This window comes from Podarcis vaucheri (assembly GCF_965113315.1).
Source record: "Podarcis vaucheri genome assembly, chromosome: 10".
Lineage (NCBI taxonomy): Eukaryota > Metazoa > Chordata > Lepidosauria > Squamata > Lacertidae > Podarcis > Podarcis vaucheri.
This window is the reverse complement of record NC_138748.1, coordinates 74,437,472-74,461,664: the sequence shown is the minus strand read 5'-3', so window position 1 is coordinate 74,461,664 and position 24,193 is coordinate 74,437,472. Positions and strand designations below refer to the sequence as shown.

General features: G+C 48.6%; 4 protein-coding genes and 1 long non-coding RNA gene across 10 annotated transcripts in view; 4 read left to right on the top strand and 1 right to left on the bottom strand.

Annotated features, from left to right (window-relative positions):
- The window catches only part of LOC309541263 (uncharacterized protein), a 225,739-nt gene that overhangs the window by 28,670 nt on the left and 172,876 nt on the right, over nt 1–24,193 (top strand). The gene's annotated exons all lie outside the window — the stretch shown is intronic.
- LOC309541504 overlaps nt 1–24,193 on the bottom strand; it is a 146,244-nt gene that overhangs the window by 32,419 nt on the left and 89,632 nt on the right. The gene's annotated exons all lie outside the window — the stretch shown is intronic.
- Nucleotides 1–24,193, top strand: part of LOC309541341 (uncharacterized protein) — a 129,310-nt gene that overhangs the window by 40,219 nt on the left and 64,898 nt on the right. Inside the window, exon 1 of one of the 3 annotated variants that reach the window (XM_082239119.1) lies at nt 8,326–8,519. The exons of 1 other annotated variant lie outside the window; for it this stretch is intronic. The gene's annotated coding sequence lies outside the window, so the exon portion shown is untranslated. Of the gene's footprint in view, nt 1–8,325; nt 8,520–9,754; nt 9,928–24,193 lie in introns of those variants that run through there. One more of the 3 variants, XM_082239118.1, reaches the window with a different exon arrangement.
- Nucleotides 1–24,193, top strand: part of LOC309541380 (uncharacterized protein) — a 124,438-nt gene that overhangs the window by 55,983 nt on the left and 44,262 nt on the right. The gene's annotated exons all lie outside the window — the stretch shown is intronic.
- On the top strand, nt 14,175–16,576 carry LOC309541337 (uncharacterized protein). 3 transcript variants are annotated; one of them, XM_082239110.1, is made up of 2 exons: nt 14,175–14,270; nt 14,810–16,576. In XM_082239110.1, the coding sequence occupies exon 2, from the start codon at nt 14,995–14,997 to the stop codon at nt 16,414–16,416; it is 1,422 nt and encodes a 473-aa protein (XP_082095236.1). In that variant the 5' UTR covers nt 14,175–14,270; nt 14,810–14,994; the 3' UTR covers nt 16,417–16,576. The 3 variants fall into 3 exon arrangements, with proteins under 3 accessions (XP_082095236.1, XP_082095237.1, XP_082095238.1); XM_082239111.1 differs by having other exon boundaries at nt 14,260–14,347; XM_082239112.1 differs by lacking the exon at nt 14,175–14,270 and adding an exon at nt 14,299–14,322.

Sequence of the window (24,193 nt, the reverse complement as noted above, 5' to 3'; positions counted from 1 at the left end):
TCATTTGTACTGAGTGTTATCTGAGCATTGGGTTATAGTGGGGGTCCTAACCCAGGACTCCTCAAGAGTTGCTCTCCTGCCCAACCCCACTTCAGAGCCCATTTATTCCCTTATCTGGCTAACTTATGAGGGCCAAATGACATGTGGGTGGGGTCAAAGGTCAGCACTCAAAAGCAAATAAAGTGGAACTCGCCTTTCTATGAGTGTAATGTGTTTTCAACTGTTCTTATTGCTTTTTAAAGAAAATTGTAATCTGCTCTTGGAAATTCGGGTGATGGGCAGGGAACAAGCAGTAACGATGATGATGTTACATTGCTTAACGCTTCCCCTCCCCAGTCATGAATACTTGAGGACACTCCTGGGTCCATCATGGTCGCTTGAGGCTCAGGTGCCCATGTCCAGCTCAGGCTACTTCCCCACCCCACAGACCTTTCGGGACAGAGAGGACATGGTCCTGGTCTTCCCTGCTCTGCACCAGATGGGATGGTGGCAACGCTCTCTGTGTGGAACTGCCCTTGAAGGCGACTCCGCTACACATTCACAGCAACAACACAAAGCAATAATACTCAGCTCCTGAGGCCCACAGAGAGACTGGCTACTTTTCTAGGGGGAATGAGTCATCACTCGAGATGAATCCTGAGTTACAGTGACTCAGCAATTAGCTGTTAACAGTTAACAGCCAGGAGGCTTGAAAGATGTAGGCCTTGCTGCTCCTGCTTTGTCTCATGACAGCCTCCTATGGGGGAGACAGAGCAGAGGAACCCCCCATCACCCTCTCCTCCTTCTCCACAGATCGGTCTCCTCCTCTTTGAACGCCACCTTGATTGTGCTAACAGAGAAATCTGAGGGCTCCCTTGGACAAGAAACAAGGACACCAGCCAGGAATAATGGAGCAAACAGCAGCCAGTAGGCTTGGTCTTGATTGAAGTCTGTCACCACAGGACTCCCACCTGCCACCAGGTGAAACAAGATGGAAGCCCCACACAAAAGAGAACCCAAACTTTTATTAGCGGGTGGCGCTAATAAACCACAGAGCCTAGGGCTTGCCGATTGGAAGGTTGGCGGTTCGGATCCCTGTGATGGGGTGAGCTCCCGTTGCTCGGTCCCAGCTCCTGCCAACCCAGCAGTTCAAAAGCATGTCAAGTGCAAGTAGATAAATAGGTACTGCTGTGGCGAGAAGGTAAATGGCGTTTCCGTGCGCTGCTCTGGTTCGCCAGAAGCGGCATAGTCATGCTGACCACATGACCCGGAAACTGTCTGCAGACAACCGTCGGCTGCCAATAAAGCGAGATGAGCGCTGCAACCCAAAGGCGTCCGCAACTGGACCTAACAGTCAGGGGTCCCTTTACCCTTAATCCCCATGTTATGCCCCCCCCAACTACATCACTCATACATCACGGTTACATCATGAAAGGGGAGGTCTGGTGGCAGGAATCTGAGCATCCTGGACCCTGCCCCATGGCTCCCCTTGCTCTCCACCAAACACCCATCAAGTGAAAAAAAGGAGATATTTACATTTCCCTGTTTCCCAGCCAAGTTGTCTTCATCTGGGTTTGGTATTTCTGGAATGGCTACCTGTCTGGCACTCGGGTATCAGGATGCCAGGGATGATTACTCAGGCAGAGGGGCTGCTGAGTAGCTGAGCTCACATGTTCTGAAGTTTCCCCAGTGAGCCAGTACATAGATACATTAATCACTGAATTGTTACATTTCGTATTGTGCAGCAAAGGCCCTTTGAATAGGCAGGAAGAAACTGTGATGAAGTGTTTTGTGGGGACAAATCACACAAGTCACAAAAGTGATGGTGCTGATTTTGGTAGTGGGCTGCATGTGCATGAGATCTGCTGGAGGGGCAACCCCCCCAACCTATACATCAATTCCTGCAACCACTGGTGGCCTCCCTGCCTCTTGTGGGAAGGAGTTCCACAGGTTTTACTCTGCCCTGCAAGAGGAAGCGCTTTCTCTTCTCTGCCCTCCGTCTTCCTTCCTTGCACAGGTGAGGTTTTAGGGACCAGGGTATATTTCATGTCCAAATGTTTCCATCCGCCTACAACCTCTGTTATACAAGGGGACTGATCCATACATGTGAATAGGGTTTCTCTGCATGCATTTCCCCGCTCCTGGACCCGAGACCCCTCCCCAAGGGGCCAGCTGCAAAGGAAGAGCAGAGCTGCCGCCCTCCTGCGACCCTCCCCGCCCTGACTTGCCCCCCTCTCGCCATGCAGTGCGGGGACCCCCGCTCTCCCCATGGGCCCTATTCTGGGAGAGAGGAGACTCACCGGATCCCAGCAGGCGCCCCCAGGCAGCCTCTGCAGAGCCGAACCAACGGGACCCCCACACGCCCGACTTCTTGCAGGAAAGGGAGGGGTTGGGCTTTCGCTCTGGAGGACCTGCCCCCCCCGTCTTACTTTCCTATCTAGGAATCCAGCTCGTTTCCGTTTAACCCTTGGCAAGCCGAGCGCACCCAACTCACGCCTCTCCCTCTCTCGAGAGCCAGAGCATCGCGCACCAATGGCGTCCCGAGAAGGCGGAGGAGGAGAGGCTTATGGATTACTTCCGGCAAGGGATACATTCAGTTTTGGACAGCAGCTGAAAGGCCCCCTAACAGCTGGCCCCTGAACACGGGTCCCAAGAAATCTTCACTGGCTCCCGGTCCGTTTCCGAGGACCATTCAAAGTGTTGATGCTGACCTTGAAAGCCCCAAATGGTCTCAGCCCAGTAGAAGGGAAGGAGCGTCTCCACGTCCATCGCTCAGCCCGGACACTGAGGTCCAGCTCCGAGGGCCTTCTGGCAGGTCCCTCATTGCGAGAAGTGAGGTTACAGAGGGCCTTCTCGGTTGTCGTGACTGCCCTGTGGAACGCTCTCCCACCAGATGTCAAGGAGACAAACCTCCACAGACGCCTAAAAGCAGCTCCGTATCGGGAAGCTTTTAATATTTCATGTTGGGTCATGTTTTCTTCTATTCTTTGGGAAGCTGCCCAGAGACAATGTTCTTGTTCTTGTTGTACATGTTGTTCTTGTTGGACATCCAGCTTTTCATAGCCAACAACACAGAGATAAAGGGCTGCTTCGTTCTGTGCTTTTGGGCTCCTAGGTGGGCTTATGGTTCTGGTGCTTGTGGATCTCATGGGATTTAATGTCTTGCCATTATAAATGCACGGGGATAAGTGCATTTACACAGACATATTTCCGCAAAAAGACCCAAACTCCGGCATGTAGCCGCAGGTGATACAATAGGAGCCTTTCTGCAAATGGCCTTTGTTTGCAACACAACTCACTGGGTGGTAACAAAGTATACACATTTGCCTCTTTACAACGTAGCCCCGTTTCCTCAGTGAATCCACCCATTTCTTGATGAAATGTAACTTCTGCCAGGAAAACCTGAGCTGAAATAGTAAGGAGAGCAAAACAGCGGCCCTGTCTGACCCCCGTCAGCCTCCAGACTCCCCCAGTCACGTGGCAGGAGATTCTTCCTGAGCCCCCCCCCTCGTGAGGTGGGTATGACATCATGGATGATCCAGTGATGATTCATATAGAATCATAGAATCATAGAATCATAGAGTTGGAAGAGACCACAAGGGCCATCGAGTCCAACCCCCTGCCAAGCAGGAAACACCATCAGAGCACTCCTGACATATGGTTGTCAAGCCTCTGCTTAAAGACCTCTAAAGGAGGAGACTCCACCACACTCCTTGGCAGCAAATTCCACTGTCGAACAGCTCTTACTGTCAGGAAGTTCTTCCTAATGTTTAGGTGGAATCTTCTTTCTTGTAGTTTGGATCCATTGCTCCGTGTCCGCTTCTCTGGAGCAGCAGAAAACAACCTTTCTCCCTCCTCTATGTGACATCCTTTTATATATTTGAACATGGCTATCATATCACCCCTTAACCTCCTCTTCTGCAGGCTAAACATGCCCAGCTCCCTTAGCCGTTCCTCATAAGGCATCGTTTCCAGGCCTTTGACCATTTTGGTTGCCCTCCTCTGGACACGTTCCAGTTTGTCAGTGTCCCTCTTGAACTGTGGTGCCCAGAACTGGACACAGTACTCCAGGTGAGGTCTGACCAGAGCAGAATACAGTGGCACTATTACTTCCCTTGATCTAGATGCTATACTCCTATTGATGCAGCCCAGAATTGCATTGGCTTTTTTAGCTGCCGCGTCACACTGTTGGCTCATGTCAAGTTTGTGGTCAACCAAGACTCCTAGATCCTTTTCACATGTACTGTTCTCAAGCCAGGTGTCACCCATCTTGTATTTGTGCCTCTCATTTTTTTTGCCCAAGTGCAATACTTTACATTTCTCCCTGTTAAAATTCATCTTGTTTGTTTTTGCCCAGTTCTCTAATCTGTCAAGGTCGTTTTGAAGTGTGATCCTGTCCTCTGGGGTGTTAGCCACCCCTCCCAGTTTGGTGTCATCTGCAAATTTGATCAGGATGCCCTTGAGTCCATCATCCAAGTCGTTGATAAAGATGTTGAATAAGACCGGGCCCAAGACAGAACCCTGTGGCACCCCACTAGTCACTCTTCTCCAGGATGAAGAGGAACCATTGATGAGCACCCTTTGGGTTCGGTCAGTCAGCCAGTTACAAATCCACTGAGTGGTAGCATAGTCAAGACCGCATTTTACCAGCTTCTTTACAAGAATATCATGGGGCACCTTGTCAAATGCCTTGCTGAAATCAAGGTAGGCTACATCCACTGCGTTCCCTTCATCTACCAGGCTTGTAATTCTGTCAAAAAATGAGATCAGGTTAGTCTGACATGACTTATTTTTCAGAAATCCATGCTGACTATTGGTGATCACAGCATTCCTTTCTAGGTGCTCACAGACTGTTTGCTTAATGATCTGCTCCAGAATCTTCCCTGGTATTGATGTCAGACTGACTGGGCGGTAATTATTTGGGTCCTCTCTTTTCCCCTTTTTGAAAATAGGGACAACATTTGCCCTCCTCCAGTCTGCCGGGACTTCGCCTGTTCTCCAGGAATTCTCAAAGATGACTGCCAGTGGTTCTGAGATCACATCTGCCAGTTCTTTTAATACTCTTGGATGCAGTTCATCTGGCCCTGGAGACTTGAATACATCTAAACTAGCCAAATATTCTTGTACTATCTCCTTAGTTATTCTGGGCTGTGTTTCCTTTGCTGAATCATTTGCTCCAAATTCTTCAGGTCGGGCATTGTTTTCTTTATCGGAGAAGACTGAGGCAAAGAAGGCATTGAGGAGTTCAGCCCTTTCTGTGTCCCCTGTTTGCATTTCACCATCTTCTCCTCTGAGTGACCCCACTGTTTCTTTGTTCTTCCTTTTGCTACGAACATACCCATAAAAGCCTTTTTTGTTGCTTTTAACCTCTCTAGCAAGCCTGAGTTCATTCTGTGCTTTAGCTTTCCTGACTTTGTGTCTACACGTGCTGGCTATTTTTTTGAATTCCTCTTTGGTGGTTTCCCCCCTTTTCCATTTTTTGTACACATCATTTTTTAATCTTAATTCAGTTAAAAGTTCTTTAGATAGCCACCCTGGCTTCTTTAGGCACCTTCCATGTTTCCGTCTCATTGGTATTGCCTGACGTTGTGCTTTTAGTATCTCCCTCTTAACAAACTCCCAGCCATCATGAACTCCCTTTCCTTTTAGTATTGCTGTCCATGGGATCTCACCCAGCACTTCCCTAAGTTTTATGAAGTCGGCTTTCTTAAAGTCAAGAAATTGAGTCCTAGTATGCTTGGCTGCTCCTTTCCGCTGTATAGTAAACTTCAGAAGAGCATGATCACTCGCGCCTAATGATCCTTCCACATCTACCCCACTAACCAGGTCATCAACATTGGTTAGGACCAGATCTAAAATGGCTGTTCCTCTTGTTGCTTCTCCCACTTTCTGGACAATGAAGTTGTCTGCAAGGCCAGTGAGGAATCTGTTTGACCTTATGCTCTTGGCTGAGTTTGACGTCCAACAAATATCCGGGTAATTGAAGTCCCCCATTACTACTATCTCCCTTCCTTTTGCATGCTTGGCCATCTGTTCCAGGAAGGCATCATCTATGTCCTCCGTTTGGCTTGGGGATCTATAGTAAACTCCCACAATGAGGTCTCTGTTATTCTTCTCTCCCTTAATTTTGACCCAAATGCTCTCACTTTGGCTTTGAGGTTCTAAATCTTGGATCTCTTCACAGGTATACACATCCCTGACATATAACGCCACTCCTCCTCCTTTCTTGTCTGGTCTGTTTCTCTGAAATAGATTGTATCCCCCCATTATTACATTCCAATCGTGGGACTTATCCCACCAGGTTTCAGTGATGCCTATTATGTCATATTTAGTTTGCTGTACCAAGAGCTCAAGCTCATCTTGTTTATTTCCCATGCTTTGCGCATTAGTGTACAGACATTGAAGTCCATTAATCATTCCCCCATGTCTCTTATTTAAGGATTTTTTCCTCCCACCACTAGGTCCGCGTGCTGTTTGCTCCATTTGGTCTATGACATTTGGATGATCATCTTCATTAATTGATAGACTCCTACCTTCAGGAGCATTGTCTCCCTCCCCCACATTAGTCAGTTTAAAGCCCTCCTGATGAGGTTTCTGAGATTTTTGGGAAAAACATTTCTCCCAACCGTTGTGAGGTGCAGCCCATCGCTTGCCAGAAGTCCATCTTCAAGAAACTGCAGTCCGTGATCTAAGAATCCAAACCGTTCCTGTTTACACCATTTGCGAAGCCAGCTGTTCACTTCCACTATTTTCCCCTCTCTCCCTGGGCCACGTCGTTCAACTGGGAGGACAGACGAGATGACAATTTGTGCATTTAGTTGCTTCAATTTCCTGCCGAGAGCCTCGTAGTCTCTTTTGATCTTCTGGAGGCTATTGCTTGCAGTGTCATTGGTTCCCACATGAACCAAGAGGAAGGGGTATTCGTCAGTGGGTTTTATGATTCCTTGCAGTCGTTCAGTTACATCTTGGATCTTAGCCCCGGGGAGACAGCACACTTCCCGAGACATCTTGTCAGGCCCACAGATCACTGCTTCTGTTCCCCTCAGTAGGGAATCCCCTATCACCACTACACGCCTCCTCTTGGGTTTGGTCGGGGTTCTTCCGTGAGCTGTCCGTTCCAAGGTCACCTGCACATTCCCTGAGGACTGACTTTGCTGCTCGTCTTCATATACCTGATCGACTGTAATGAGGGAGAGATCCTCAAATGGAGTCTGCTCTTCGTCTTCCATGCTAGGGGAGAGGACCTCAAAGCGATTGTGTATTTCTAGACAATCAGAGTGGACCCTGGGCCTCCTACTTCTTTGAGTCACGTTTCTCCATATATCTGGCTCCTGTGTTGGTGAACAAGCCTCCTTCTCAGGGGAGTTCCCTGTCTCCTCCTTGGTGGGGACGGTGTGCTCTGTTGCTTCCAAGAAGAGCTCCAGCTCTCTAATTCTTAGGAGCGTAGCTACACGTTCCTCCAGTTGCTGGACTTTGTCTTTTAATAGGGCAATCAACATGCAATTGCTGCAGGTAAAGCTGCCTGCAACCTTTGGCAAGATGGCAAACATTGCGCAGGAATCGCAGGCGACTGCAGCTGTTCCCTCCCCTTCCATCATGAGATCGTGTTGTTGGGGGTGGCTACAGAGGTCCTCCATCATAAAAAGCTTGAAGACAGGACAAATAACTTCCCCCACAAAAAAAACCCTAGGTCTCCCCCAACAAACGTTTGAGACTAGCTCCCCTAAATCTAAAAGATGGGTATAAGTGCGCGCCGCTAGGCGCGCGCCGCTGCCCTACAAACTCTGATAAGCTCCTCCCACAGCTAATCCCCTGCCTCAACAGAAACCCTGCCCCCTCTGACCTTTACACAGGGAAAACAGCTAATCAGCCACCAAGAAACACACACACACAAGAAAACCCTTTTTGGTGATCCACATGATCCAAGCAGGCTTGTCCAAAGAGCAGATCTCTGGGTCTGAATGAAAGGGGTCTGCGATGATGGATTCTGGAGTCAAGAAATCCGCCCTTTCCAGTGATCTCTCAGGCTGGCCAGGAAAAGGCAGGGAGCAGGAATCCTCAGGCATCCCGACGGACAGACTTGTCATGTTGCCAAAACACGAACTCGGAGTCTGATCTGATTTAAATGCAGAACTCATTTTGTGACTTCGCTGTTGGATTGTCGGGATCAGCCCCTCCCCCGCTTTCCTGATCCCAGAAGGAAGACGGGGGGGGGGGTTCCTCTCCTCCTCCCCCACCACCCGCTCAAAACTTTCCCTCCCCTTCCGGCACATCCTCCTCTCACCCCGCCCCCACCATCCCAAATCCCTCCCCCAATACATTGCTCCTCCTCCTCCTCCAATCCGGCTTCTGCTCCAGGAATGGGGGGGGGGTGAGCCCCCTCCAACTCTGCCTGCTTCTCCCGGAAGTGGAGCTTTCACTCCGAATTGCTGCTCTGCCCCGTAGCTCGGGGGGGGGGCGCTTTCGGAAAGGGGAGGGAGGAGGCAGGCCCCCCCTCGTGGATATTGCAGGAAAGGAGAATCGGGAGCGAGGACAAAGAGGTAAAGGGGTCGCGGGGGGGGGGGAGGAGAAGGAGAGGGGAGTAGAGGATCGCGGGATGGGGAAGGGGGGAGATAAGGACCCAGAGACCCCTCCAGCTCCCCCAAGCTCCTTCCGTGGGGCCCAGATCCCGGCACGCGTGTTGCGAAGGGGGCTTTCCTCGCAGGGCGGACCCCTCACCCCGTTCCCCCTGGCTCCGCGCGAGAAAAGCGGCCCATGAAAAGGTTAAGGGGCGCGAAAGACGCCTTGATAGAGACCCCCCTGTCCCTCCCTTGCTCCTGTTCGGGGGGCACTGTGGGTGGAGAGATGGGGCGCGCACGGCGATGGGTCAGTCGCACCGGAGTGCAGGGGAAGCTCCGGGAGAGAGGGAGGGGGGAAGGGAAGCGCAGCACTGGGGGGGGGGGAGATAGGAAGACCAGTCTTTGGGGAGAAGTCTCCATCGTGGCGCCCGCTGGGAATATCCGGAGCTCAGGACCACGAAAGGGTTAACGGGCACGAGGGATAGAGACCCCCTGTCCCTCCCCGGCTCGTCTTGGGGGGCCCCTCCGGCTGGAGAGATGGGGGTGCAGGACGTGGGGGGAGTGGTGCCAAGGAAGCCTCCGGATGCAGGGGAGACTCCGGGAGAGAGGGAGGGATCAAGTACATGGGGGAGAAGGAAGGGGGCATCCCCGAGGCAGGGAAGCACAGCATTGGCAGGGTGGGTGGGGAGATAGGAAGACCAGTCTTGCGGGAGGGGGCGTCTCCATTGTGGCTTCTTCGGGGAATCTCTGGAGGGGCCGCCTTGGCCTCTCTCTCCCGCCCAGGAATCGACCCCCCCTTCAGGGCGACCAGAGAAGAATCCCTGGAAAGTGGGGGGGGGTCCAGTCCCCCCACTCCTTCCTTCCTGCAAGCTCCATCCTCCTTCCACCCCATAATCGCCTGCCCTGTCCAGACGCAGCGATTCTGCCCAGTCCAACCACTGGTCCCCTGGAGAGGAGAGGAAATCCAGAGAGGAGGGGAGAGGCCTTCTCAGAAGTGGCTCTTGGTTTCCGCAATCCCACCCAGGAAGCAGCCAGAAACCTTTTTCTCCCCCTCAGGCTTCCATCTTTAAGTCTCTTTTCCACTGCCTGGTTCATTGAGGATGAGGATAATGTACACCTGTCATCAGAAACAGGGGTGAAGAGTACATGGAATGGCTCTCAGGGCTGATAGAGAAGTTGCACCTCCAAAGCATTTCTGTTCCTCTTATTCTTTGTAGGCAATGTCAAAGTGACTGACAAGCTGAGATACAATCCTTCAGCATCCGATGACAGCGAATGCATGAATCTTTCCAGTCAAAGGACCCATTTTCATGATAGACAGTGCCTGGGGCTGGAGGCTCTACACACCGGGTGTCCCTGTGCAGGCCAAAGACTGCCAGTATTAGCACAGGTGAGGTGTGTGACCTTCCTAAATTTACAGACTGTATGTAAATGAGAAGTCATGGGTGGGATTATATTTTACAGCAACCCTGTGATTTTCTCCACCCATAATATTTCATGAGCTGATATTGCAGTACGAATTCCAAAATAACTAGAAAAAATCACAATGTAATAAGAATGATTGTAGTATTTATATCCTGTCCATCTGGTTTGGTTTCCCCAGCCACTCTGGGCAGCTTCCAGTACAGTGGTACCTCAGATTAAGTACTTAATTCATTCCGGAGGTCCGTACTTAACCTGAAACTGTTCTTCACCTGAAGCACCGCTTTAGCTAATGGGACCTCCTGCTGCTGCCGCAGCACCGGAGCCCGATTTCTATTCTCATCCTGAAGCAAAGTTCTTAACCTGAAGCACTATTTCTGGTTTAGCGGAGTCTGTAACCTGAAGCGTATGTAATCTGAGGTACCATTGTACACATAAAAGACAGTAAAACATCAAACATTAAAAACCTCCTGACACAGGGATGCCTTCTCCTGTCTTCTAAATGTCAGATAGTTTTTCATTTCCTTGACCTCTGAAGGGAGGGCGTTCCACAGGGCGGGCGCCACCACTGAGAAGGCCCTCTGCCTGGTTCCCTGTACCCTAACTTCTTGCAGGGAGGGAACCAGCAGAAGACCCTCAGAGGAGGACCTCAGTGTTCAGAGTGAAGGATGGGGGTGGAGACGCTCCTTGAGGGCTACAGCGCCAAGGCTGTTTAGGGCTTTAGGTCACAGATCTTGCTCCTCCATAATGATGTCCAAGACTGACATATAGTTAGCAGAGTAGGAAAAAACACTCAGAGGCAGCAAAATATTCATTCAGCAGAGAAATTAAGTAATGAATCCAAAAAATCGCAAAAACGTAACTTACAGTAAAACCCTAACTTAGTATATCAAAACAACACTCAAGTAAGAAACACACAAGCAGAGTAGAGAATAGCAGAATAGGAAGTGGGACAAGGCACCTTTCAATGAATATCTTCATCAATTCATAGAATCATAGAGTTGGAAGAGACCACAAGGGCCATCGAGTCCAACCCCCTGCCAAGCAGGAAACACCATCAGAGCACTCCTGACATATGGTTGTCAAGCCTCTGCTTAAAGACCTCCAAAGTAGGAGACTCCACCACACTCCTTGGCAGCAAATTCCACTGTCGAACAGCTCTTACTGTCAGGAAGTTCTTCCTAATGTTTAGGTGGAATCTTCTTTCTTGTAGTTTGGATCCATTGCTCCGTGTCCGCTACTCTGGAGCAGCAGAAAACAACCTTTCTCCCTCCTCTATGTGACAATTGATAGACTCCTACCTGACATGAGCCAACAGTGTGACGCGGCAGCTAAAAAAGCCAATGCAATTCTGGGCTGCATCAATAGGAGTATAGCATCTAGATCAAGGGAAGTAATAGTGCCACTGTATTCTGCTCTGGTCAGACCACACCTGGAGTACTGTGTCCAGTTCTGGGCACCACAATTCAAGAAGGACACTGACAAACTGGAACGTGTCCAGAGGAGGGCAACCAAAATGGTCAAAGGCCTGGAAACGATGCCTTATGAGGAACGGCTAAGGGAGCTGGGCATGTTTAGCCTGGAGAAGAGGAGGTTAAGGGGTGATATGATAGCCATGTTCAAATATATAAAAGGATGTCACATAGAGGAGGGAGAAAGGCTGTTTTCTGCTGCCCCAGATAAGCGGAACTCTATGATTCTTTTTTTTTTTTAATTTTAACTTTTATTGAGAAAATACATAATCAGCATTATGTTACAAATATTATAAGTACAAACATATATAGAACAGAAGAAAAAAATTCCATCTAAAAGAAATCCAACAAAATAAAAAGAAGTTCCGTCGAAAAGACTAAAAATGAAAAAAGAATAAAAAAGGTAGAAAAAAAGAAAAAATAAACAAAAAAAGTAAAACAGTAAGACCAAAGCCGCAGATACAATAAACAGAGCTTCCGTCCGACTCGGTCTTGGAATTACCAATTCTTATATTATTTCTGCAGTATTGATAAAACAAGTATACATCGATGATTTCAGCTATCGTCTACTGATAAGTTATTTATTCCCTGGGTATTTTCAAAATAAATCAAAAAATTTTTCCATTCGGCTTTAAGTTTACTTGAGTTATATTGTCTTATTTTTTGTGTTAATCTCGCTAGTTCAATATATTGGTATAGTCTCAATTGCCACTCTCCTATAGCGGGTAAGTCAGAGGTTTTCCATTTTTGTGCTATTTGGATCCTCGCTGCCGCCATGGCATACTGAAAAAAAGTTTGGTCTATTTTCTTTATTTCTTTACCCATCAATCCTAAAAGAAACAGCTCGGGGGGTTTTGGAATGTTATATTTCAAAAATTTTTTCATTTCATCATGAATATGCATCCAAAATTCTTTTATTACATCACAGGTCCACCAAATGTGGAAGAAAGTCCCGACCTTATGGAACTCTATGATTCTATGATTCAATACTGCGATTTATAAACAATTCAGTGTCAGAGTAACGTTGGGACGGGATAACAAGCCTGGCTCACTCCAATTTAACCAGCTTCATCTGGTTCCCAAAATCAAGGAAGGTTCAGCATAATCTCATTACAACTTATTCCACCACCTGCTCTCAGCAGAAAGGAAACTCCCTGATCAGCTAAAATGTTCCAGCTAGAGAAAACATCAGCTTTGAGTCACACAGAGTAAAACCACCAGAACCTTCTTGAACCAATAGACTAGGAATGATCTCTATATGTCAGATCAATACTTTTGTTGCCTGAAAGATGCAACCATGACAATTTAAAGATCAGCACAAGCAGTTTGAATTGTGCTTGGAAATGCACTGGGAGCCAGGGAAGATCCTTTAGGACTAGTGATATGTAGTCTAGGCAGCTGCTCCCAGTTACTAGTCCAGCTGTCACATTCTGAATTAGTTGCTGTTTCTGTTTCACCTTCAAAGGTAGCTCCATGTAGAGCGCATTGCAGTAGACCAAGCAGGAGGTAACCAGAGCATTGACCACTCTAGTGAGACAGTCTGCAGGCTGGTAGGGTCTGCCTGCCACCTGTCCCCCAGGGACAGTGCTTCTGTCTTGTCAGGATTCAACCTCAATCTGTTAGCCGCCATTTATCCACAAACCACCAAGGCCACCAACACAGGTCATTCACTATCTTCACTGGTTCCAATTTAAAATATAGGAAGAGCTGGGTTTCACCCACATGCCTCTGAACACCCAGCCAAAAAACCCCTGATGATCTCTCCCAGCGGCTTCATATAGATATTAAAAAGCATGGGGAGAGGACAGAGCCCAGGGGTCCGAACACTCATGCCCCAACACCACTTTCTGGACATGGCCCAGGAGGAAGGAGGGGAACCACTGCATAGCAGGGTCCCCAGCACCCCTAGAGGGTCCAGAAGGATACAATGGTCAAAGGTCTCCAAAGCCACTGAGAGATCCAGCAGAAGCAGGAAACAGCTTTCCCCTCAGACTCTAGCCCATCCGAGATTATCAACGAGCACAACCAGGGCAGTTTCTGTTGCATGATGAGCCCTGAATCCCAACTGGAAGGATCATGGTGGCAGAAGCTTTCCTGGTCCTGCACCCCCAAAAGCTCCAGGCACAGGACTTTCATTAGCTTTGAAGGGGCCATCGGATACTTGGTGATCTTTTCTTCAAAAGACAAATATTCTGAATACTTTTTATTTGATGTATGATATAAGCAGCACTTCTGTTTTACATATTCCACATTGGAGAGATTTTGATACACAGGTCTGAGTTCATCGCTCCCCCTGAAACTGCTGTGTTAGCAGTCCTGCCAGCCTGGGCAGTGTGTTTGGGGGTCCTGGGCTGCCTAGACAACAAGACCCCCTTCTCAGCCTGGCTTATATGGTCTCAAGGAAAGCAGAGCAGTATGTTAGGCACCAGCTTGGCTGCAGGAGTAAGTGGAACCATCCAACCATCTTAGAGAGTCCACTCTGGATTTGTGTAGGTTTTCCTCCATAGCTTTTTCTTCTCCTGAATATAACTCAAGAGGAAGCGATGGAGTGCACCAAAGTATTATGACTAGAGTTTTCCTTTTTGAGGAGCTCCCTTCCCAGATTGACGAGCTCCATCTGCCCTTCACTTTCCTCTGCCGAATGGGCAGAATCTGCCTTCTTGACTGTGGGATTCACTGTTGTTATCATCCTCTCCATCCACCAGAGCCTACCTTCACCTCAACAGAATTCCAAGGATTTGAGACCCATCAGCTATCCTCACCTAGTTTAGCCAGCCAGTTGAAGCCGTTCCTGGGATTGTGGCCCCTCTTCCATCCTGAGAGCTTCTGGAAGAAACAGGTGAGAGCTGAGTGCAGGGTGGGGACCAATGGTGGATAAATTACCTCGTAAGGTGCATGACATTTCCCCCACCAATGGTACTACCGCTCCCCTAACACCCCATGACATCATATGATTATGATCTTTAAGACAGAACAGGAATAAATCCATGTCCCCAGAAATAACACAACTTCAGGCCATTAGTGAAACAATACTACATTTCCAAGGTACTACATATTCCACTAAGTACAGTTTATCATTTTGCCTTGAATATCCTGCTTTTCAGTGTCATTTTAGGATAGTCCTGCGTCAAAAGACGGGCACGAGATCAGACAGCACATCGTTCTTTGAAAAAACAAGCTGCTTTATGAACATTGGTTGAGGATTAGGAAAGATTGATGATGCATTACTATCATTTGACATAATTGCATATTCATTTCCTGAAAGTTGGGAACATGGGTAGGAGGTGAGGGATGTAGGAGACGTTGAAATAGGAGAAGGTGCTAATGGAGCTTGATGTGTTCTCTTTCCCTTTGTTCTCTTCCTTGAAATCAAAACAGGATTCCCTTTCTTCGCACTCTGAAGAAGGAGATGGAGAAGACAGTCAAAACTCCAGGGGATTGGGTACCTTCCCCCCCCATTAGGAATAGAAATTAAAATGTGTGAAATGTGGACTATGCATCATTGAATTAGCACACATAGTTCACATCAACAACCTCCAACAGGGGAGAAACCATTTAATGGTATGGAGTGTGGGAAACGTTTCACTGATATTGGAAAACTTAGAACACATCAACAGACTCACACAGGGGAGAAACCATGTAAATGCCTGGAGTGCGGAAAGAGCTTTACTGATAATGAACACCTTAGAACACATCAACGGACTCACACAGGGGAGAAACCATATAAATGTATGGAGTGCGGAAAGAGCTTCAGTCAGAATGGAGACCTTAAATTACACCAGCGGATTCACACCGGGGAGAAACCATATAAATGTATGGAGTGTGGAAAGAGCTTCAGTCGGATTGGACAGCTCAATATACACCATCGGACTCACACAGGAGAAAAACCATTTGAATGTATGGAGTGTGGAAAGAACTTTAGTGATAATGGAAGCCTTAGAACACATCAACGGACTCACACAGGGGAGAAACCATATAAATGTATGGAGTGTGGAAAGAGCTTTAGTGATAATGGAAGCCTTAGAAGTCATCAACGGACTCACACAGGGGAGAAACCATATAAATGTATAGAGTGCGGAAAGAGCTTTACTGATAATGGACACCTTAGAAGTCATCAACGGACTCACACAGGGGAGAAACCATATAAATGTATAGAGTGCGGAAAGAGCTTTAGTGATAATGGAAGCCTTAGAAGACATCAACGGACTCACACAGGGGAGAAACCATTTAAATGCATGGAGTGTGGAAAGAGCTTCAATCAGAGTGGACACCTCAATATACATCTACAGACTCACACAGGGGAGAAACCACATAAATGTATAGAGTGCAGAAAGAGCTTTACTGATAATGGACACCTTAGAAGTCATCAACGGACTCACACAGGGGAGAAACCATATAAATGTATAGACTGCGGAAAGAGCTTTGGTGATAATGGAAGCCTTAGAACACATCGACGGACTCACACAGGGGAGAAACCATATAATTGTATAGAGTGTGGAAAGAGCTTTTCTGATAATGGAAGCCTTAGAACACATCTACGGACTCACACAGGGGAGAAACCATATAAATGTATGGAGTGTGAGAAGAGTTTTAGTATTAGTGGAAGCCTTAGAAGACATCAACGGACTCACACAGGGGAGAAACCATTTAAATGCATGGAGTGCGGAAAGAGATTCAGTCAGAATGGAGACCTTAAATTACACCAGCGGATTCACACAGGGGAGAAACCATATAAATGTATTGAGTGTGGAAAGAACTTCAGTCAGAGTGCACACCTTAGACAACATCAACGGACTCACACAGGGGAGAAACCATTTAAATGCTTGGAGTGCAGAAAGAGCTTTAATGATAGTGCAAAGCTTAGATCACATCAACGGACTCACACAGGGCAGAAACCATATGAATGTATGGAGTGTGGAAAGAGCTTTAGTGATAATGTAAGCCTTAGAACGCATCAATGCACTCACACGGGAGAAACCATATAAATGTATGGAGTGTGAGAAGAGTTTTAGTATTAGTGGAAGGCTTAGAAGACATCAACGGACTCACACAGGGGAGAAACCATATAAATGTATGGAGTGTGAGAAGAGTTTTAGTATTAGTGGAAGCCTTAGAAGACATCAACGGACTCACACAGGGGAGAAACCATTTGTCAGAGCTGCTTCCAGATCCCAGCTCACAGAGGATCATGCTAGCCAGCGTTCACTTTATAAAAGTCTTTATTGAGTTACAGTTTCCATTTCCAAGCTGCAGCGTGCAGCTCTACGTCTTAGAAGCTAGACCGGCGAAGCCCCGTCTGAGTCCCCGCCTCCTGTACACCAACTTAATACTCTAGCCTTACTCCACCTCTTCCACCTTTCCTTCCTTCTCTGGGTTCCTCTGCCCCCCGTGGTCTCTTCCTTCCTGGACTCTTCCGACGCCGACCCCCCGGACCCTTCTCCCTCTTTGCGGCGGGCTTTAGGACCTGGCTCCCTTTCCGGGCTGCTTACTGTGCCGCCTTCCTGCGCATTTGAACTTGGCGCGCGCGCCCAACTTTTCACCTTCCTCTTGACCGTTTCCTCACTCCCCAACGGAGGTGTGGCCAATCCTGACTCAAGCCATCCCGCCTGTGGCGAGTCGCCGGATCCCGATATCTGGCCCCCTTCCTCCCTACTGCGCCCTGTTGGGGAAGCTGGCCCCGATTTCCAACTGCTGCTCTCTGAGCCCCCTCTGGTCCCTTCTTCCTGGGGTGTCTCCCTAAGACCCCCCCATGCTCTGACCACTGGCGCTCCTTTCTGTGAATCTTCCGATTCACTGGAAAGACTCGGAGATCTCGGGCCGCCGTCATCGCTCATGTTTCCTTCGTATTCCTCCCCTTCGCTCTCTGTTTCCTCCCTTTCCTGTGCCTCAGCTCCTGAACCCCTGACACCATTTAAATGCCTGGAGTGCGGAAAGAGCTTCCGTCAGAATGGAGACCTTAAATTACACCAGCGGATTCACACAGGGGAGAAACCATATAAATGCATTGAGTGTGGAAAGAGCTTTAGTGATAATGGAAAACTTAGAAAACATCAACGGACTCACACAGGGGAGAAACCATTTAAATTCTTGGAGTGCAGAAAGAGCTTTAATGATAGTGCAAATCTTAGATCACATCAACGGACTCACACAGGGCAGAAACCATATGAATGTATGGAGTGTGGAAAGAGCTTTAGTGATAATGTAAGCCTTAGAACACATCAATGGACTCACAGAGGGGAGAAACCATATAAATGTATGGAGTGTGAGAAGAGTTTTAGTATTAGTGGAAGCCTTAGAAGACATCAACGGACTCACACAGGAGAGAAACCATTTAAATGCCTGGAGTGAGGAAAGAGCTTCAGTCAGAGTGGATACCTTAGAAGACATTGGCAGACACATGACGGAGAAACTGTTTAAATGTACGGCGTGTGGTATGAGCTGCAGTCAGAGTGGAACCCTTGATTTATGTCAACAAACTCACACAAAAGACAAACCTTATAAATATCAGGAACGTAGATAGATGTTCAGTCCTAGTGGAAGTTCTAAATCAACAGACTCACGGACAGGAAGAATTTTAGGTGTCGAAACCCTACAAAGCATCAACAAACTCAAAGAGGAGAAGCAGCTTAAATGAAAAGATTGCAAAAAGTGCTTTATTTACAATGGAGTTCAGTTGCAGATGGGTAGCCGTGTTGGTCTGCCATAGTCAAAATAAAAAAATTCCTTCCAGTAGCACCTTAAAGACCAACTAAGTTACAACTAACTAAGACCAACTAACTAAGACCAACTAAGTTAGAACTAACTTAGTTCGTCTTTAAGGTGCTACAGGAAGGAATTTTTTTTATTTTTACAATGGAGTGTTTAAGGAAAATCCAGGGACTCTCACATGGAAGAACCCATTTAGATGTATGGAGTGCAGGACGTCTTCCACTCTTTTCTTCACAGAAATGAACTCAGCAGGAAATCAGTCATTAACACATGTTGTGTATGCGAAGTTCTGGAATTTATGTGTAAAACTGTATAGTAATGAAATATTGAAGGCAATGTCAAACACTGTGATTATAATCTAAGATGTAAAGTACCTTTTGATAGAGAAGGGGTGAGGGTTTATCTGGATTACTTGGTGGTCAGTGAGGATTAGGGCTGGGCGATATATTTTTCCATATTGGTTTCTAGACCACGTCATGATAACCTTCCAAAAACAATTGATATGGCAACACCCCACAGATCACAGTGTCTGGGATGCTCATTTGCCTGGAAGCAGCCGGCAGAAAGCTTTGCTTCGTGAAGCCCCAGCAGATGCCGAGTTGCTGACTTCCCTCCAAAACCACATGAAGGGAAACACACATCCATTGCCCTGTGTCCTTCCAGCCTCTTTCCTCCCTTGCTCCCTTCTGCCGGTTTGTGTACCTGACTTAGATATCCTGTGTGGTGTATTTCTTTACGGCTGAAACTGGATTTGCTCTCAGAAGCAAAGTTTTGTGTATCACTGGAGGATCAGTGAGAACTGTATGCTTTGAAAACTCAGTAAACTATTCCTGAAGAAGTCCTGCTGCCTCTGTGTGTGTTTTTGACCTCAGTGTGGGAATTGCTCTACACATGGCCCCTACCCTGCCGATACTTGGCTCATGCCCTGGAGTTGCTGTACTCAAGCATGCAAGACGGGTGCATCTGTGTGTGACTTGCTTTTGCACCAAACTCTCTCACCCCCCCCACATGATCTCCGAATACTGCTTCTTCACTAGAACTTCTCCCTGCCTCCTACGCATTCTGAAGAAAACTTAAATTACTGTAATTTAATGGGAGATTTTCCCCAAGAATTATTGCAAGGCGGGGAAGGATGGGTTGCAGGTACCAGGGAAGTTTCCTGGGGGCCCCATCTTCCCTCATGAACCCCATGGGGCAACCCCAGAGCTCCTGTGTATTCTGGGGTTTGGAAAAGATAGTATTTTTCCATAGTCCCAGAAGTTATCAGTCTTCCTGCCAGAGGACCAGTGTGCATATTATTATCATACTTATTTTACTGTTGTTGTTGTTGTTGCTGCTGCTGTCATGGACTGGCTGGGTGAAAGGGGGGGAGGCACCAGCTGGCGGAACCCCAAGAGAAGAAGGCTCGGAGTCCGGGTGTTGTATGCCCCCAAAGGCTATCAAGTCTCCTAGGTCTGACCAATAAAAGGTTAATTTGGTGTTGGGCGGGGGAATCCAGGTGCGAGGCTGCTCAGCCACCCAGCTCCTCGGGCAGAGGCCGTGGGTCCCTGCAGAATAAAGGAAGGAGTTCGGCCACCAACCAAAGCAAATAGCTGTAGATCAAAGTTTATTGCGCAACAGGTTGAAAGAGGAATTGAACCCCGAGGATGGGGTGACAAGGACTTTTAAAAGTTTCTATCTTATCCCAGCATACAGTTTGTGGAGCATCATTGCTACATCAGAAAAGGGGAGGCTAATACATGATTCATATGCCTGTTGTCTTTGTCCATGGAGTTTTCTTGGCAGGGATACTGGAGTGGCTTGCCGGTTCCTGCTCCAGGTGGATCACATTTGGTCAAAACTCTCCACTATGACCTGTCCATCTTGGGTGGCCCTGCACGGCATAGCTCATAGCTTCTCTGAGTTATTCAAGCCCCTTCGCCACGGCAAGGCCGTGATCCATGAAGGGGCAGTGATCCATAAAGCCATGGTTTTCCCAGTAGTAATGTATGAAAGTGAGAGCTGGACCATAAAGAAGGCTGATTGCCGAAGAATTGATGCTTTTGAATTCTGGTGCTGGAGGAGACTCTTGAGAGTCCCATGGACTGCAAGAAAATCAAACGCATCCATTCATAAAATCATAGAATCCTAGAGTTGGACTAGACCCCAAGGGCCATGGAGTCCAACCCCCTGCCAAGCAGGAAACACCATCAGAGCACTCCTGACATATGGTTGTCAAGCCTCTGCTTAAAGACCTCCAAAGAAGGAGACTCCACCGCACTCCTTGGCAGCAAATTCCACTGTCGAACAGCTCTTACTGTCAGGAAGTTCTTCCTATGTGTAGGTGGAATCTTCTTTCTTGTAGTTTGGATCCATTGCTCCATGTCCGCTTCTCTGGAGCAGCAGAAAACAACCTTTCTCCCTCCTCTATGTGACATCCCTTTATATATTTGAACATGGCTATCATATCACCCCTTAACCTCCTCTTCTCCAGGCGAAACATGCCCAGCTCCCTTAGCCGTTCCTCATAAGGCATCGTTTCCAGGCCTTTGACCATTTTGGTTGCCCTCCTCTGGACACGTTCCAGTTTGTCAGTGTCCTTCTTGAACTGTGGTGCCCAGAACTGGACACTGTACTCCAGGTGAGGTCTGACCAGAGCAGAATACAGTGGCACTATTACTTCCCTGGATCTAGATGCTATACTCCTATTGATGCAGCCCAGAATTGCATTGGCTTTTTTAGCTGCCGCGTCACACTGTTGGCTCATCCAACTGTTTGTGGTCAACCAAGACTCCTAGATCCTTTTCACATGTACTCCTCTCAAGCCAGTGGCGTAGCGTGGGTTGTCAGCACCCGGGGCAAGGCAAGTAATTTGCGCCCCCTAACCCGTGGATTTGCGCCCCCTAACCCGTGGATTTGCCCTAACCCCAGATGTTGCGCCCGGTGCGGCCGGCCCCCCCTGCACCCCCATGCTACGCCACTGTCTCAAGCCAGGTGTCACCCATCTTGTATTTGTGCCTCTCATTTTTTTTGCCCAAGTGCAATACTTTACATTTCTCCCTGTTAAAGTTCATCTTGTTTGTTTTGGCTCAGTTCTCTAATCTGTCAAGGTCGTTTTGAAGTGTGCTCCTGTCCTCTGGGGTGTTAGCCACCCCTCCCAGTTTGGTGTCATCTGCAAATTTGATCAGGATGCCCTTGAGTCCATCATCCAAGTCGTTCTTAAGGAAATTAGCCCTGGGTCCTCACTGGTAGGACAGATCTTGAAAAGATTATTTTATAAAATAAATCAATTTGTGGCTGGCCTGATCAAGCGTTGCTTCCTCTGGTTAGCCCCGCTGGAACTCCAGTTCTTTCCAGACCCTGGGGTGACTAGAGGACTGGTGGCTCCTCCTGGCAAATGGCCTGGTGCGCGCTGGATCACCGGTCCTTCTTTGCCCCCCCCTTGAATCTGGGCAACCGAAGGTCCCATCTGGGGTGCCATCTGTTGTAAAGAAAAGCTGCCCTTCTTCCCTTATGGGAGACACAAGAGTATTGCTTCTCAGTATTCTCTGGTGTGCTCCCCTCACACGCAGAAAAGGAGGAGGACCCAGAACAAAGGTGTGCCTGCCTTTATATAGACATGTTAAATTCCCTGCCCTGGAGCTCCAGACCACCCCTCCATACATCACAGAAGGGGCGTAACCCCAGACCACCCCCCACAAACACCATACCGACATCACAGAAAAGGTGGTCTACAACAGAAATGTGAATGTTGTTGTTTTTCCTGTCTGCCAGGTTATCTGATAATGGCTTATCTGATTCCCTTTCCTGGTAGTCTGGTCATACCTTTGAGATGGTGCTTTCCCAATTCCTGAGACAATGGGAAGGTTCCCTCAACCCCTCCCTCCTTGCAGAGAAAACGTTTGGTCATGTCAGGGAACTGCCATCGGAAGGACAGGAGGTGGAAGGGCTCACAGAGGTTGGGAGAGACTCAGCAGCTGAAGAGGGAACCAGCAGGGGGAGAGGAGGGGCTCCGAGGGAAAGTGAGGAGGAGGAATGGCTCAGAGACACTTTCAGCGAAAACAGTGGGGAGGTTTCAGGACCTCCTATAGGGACACCTACTCCTCGCCGGAAACTGTCACGCCGAGAGTCCAGAAGGCGCGTTTCCGTTAAGGAGCTTTTATGTTGGAAGAGATTCCGGAAGCAACCACTGTCGGAAGCTGCCAGCGACTGACGGAGCCATGCTTAAGGAGCTCCGTTACAGACAGAGGTTTGCGGACTTAAACAAACTCTGAGGGACAGGGATTTTACGCACAAGCAGCTCATCATCCCATCTCAGGTCAGTTTCGGAGTCTAAATGGTTTCAGGACGGTGTTCCTGTGCTGCTCCAGACATGGGGTCTACATATCTATGTATGTGCTTGCTTGCTACATTTATGAGCATTTATTATATATATAAGACCTTAATTTTTTTATTACAGGATTCATCTAGTCCAGCCTTTCGCATGATGAATTCTGCATATAAGTTAAATAAGCAGGGAGACAATATACAGCCTTGTCAAACTCCTTTCCCAATTTTGAACCAATCAGTTGTTCCATATCCAGTTCTAACTGTAGCTTCTTGTCCCACATAGAGATTTCTCAGGAGACAGATGAGGTGATCAGGCACTCCCATTTCTTTAAGGACTTGCCATAGTTTGCTGTGGTCGACACAGTCAAAGGCTTTTGCATAGTCAATGAAGCAGAGTAGATGTCTTTCTGGAACTCTCTAGCTTTCTCCATAATCCAGCGCATTTTTGCAATTTAGTCTCTGGTTCCTCTGCCTCTTCTAAATCCAGCTTGCATTTCTGGGAGTTCTTGGTCCACATACTGCTTAAGCCTGCCTTGTAGCATCTTAAGCATAACCTTGCTAGCGTGTGAAATGAGTGCAATTGTACAGTAGTTGGAGCATTCTTTGGCACTGCCCTTCTTTGGTATTGGGATTCATGTGTTGCAGGAAGCCCCCCCCCAATCATTCAATTTGTACACACACACACACACACACACTAGACCAGTGTTTCCCAACCGGTGTTCCGCGGCACACTAGTGTGCCACGAGATGTTGCGTGGTGTGCCGCGAGATGTTGCCTGGAGGGAGGCGGGCGAGTCCAAAAAAGGTTGGGAAACACTGACTTAAGTTTCTCTTTCAAAAAGGAAACGTGGGTTAAAGCGGCGATGCCGCCTCCCACTCACTTTCCTGCTCTGGCTTCCCTAACAGTTTTCCGAGTTGCGTCACTGGATCCAGCCCCCTTTTCCACAGGTGACACGGGGCTGGAGGGAGGGAAAGAGGGCTTTACGTCGCGCACAAAGGCAGCCTCCTAGAAGCGCTCTGGGCCGGCGCCGTTTCGCCGAAGGCGCCGGAGGACCCCCACCCTCAGCTCCTTCAGAAAGGAAGCCCCGCCCCTCGGCTCCCTACGCCGCCAGGCAGCTCAGCTGACTGACGAGGACGTTCTGCGGCGGCCGCCGCCGCACAACCACCGCAGTTGCTGGCAGCGTCCGCAGCGCAATAAGTAACAGCGCCTGGTGCTGCCAACTCTTTCTCTCTCTCTCCCACCCCCCCGCCCCCAAGCTCTCGCGCGCCCCGCGTCAACATCGCCGCACGCAGCTTCCCGAGCTCGAGGCCAGCCGCTGCACGCACGCGTCGGCTCGTCATCGGCTCCGGTTGTTGCCTTTCTCCGCCGAGGTCGGTGGACCCCGAGCCTAGGCTTCCTTCCCGCACCCCGCTTTCCGAAGACCGCACACCAGTTGGGCCAGTACATATTCCCCTCCCGTGACTGGAGCGGAAAAGCCCTTTCTCTTCTTCCCCAACCCTTGTCGTTGGAGGAGTCCCTCAGTCCCTCGCTTTGCTGCCTCCTCCCCCCCCCACCCCCAAAGCTTGGAGGTTCCCCGGCAAGGGGGAGGGGAAAAAATTGAAACTTACACTTTCGTGCGTCCCTCCCGGCGTGACGCTGCGCGCTGACGTCACGGGGCTGTAATGGTGGTGTGCCTCAAGATTTTTTTCATCAAACAAGTGTGCCTTTGCCCAAAAAAGGTTGGGAAACTGATACGGAACGGGGGGG

Bases quoted from the DNA above. Each gene is read 5' to 3' on its own strand.
- LOC309541337 (XM_082239110.1), top strand. From the start codon at position 14,995: ATGGAGTGTGGGAAACGTTTCACTGATATTGGAAAACTTAGAACACAT.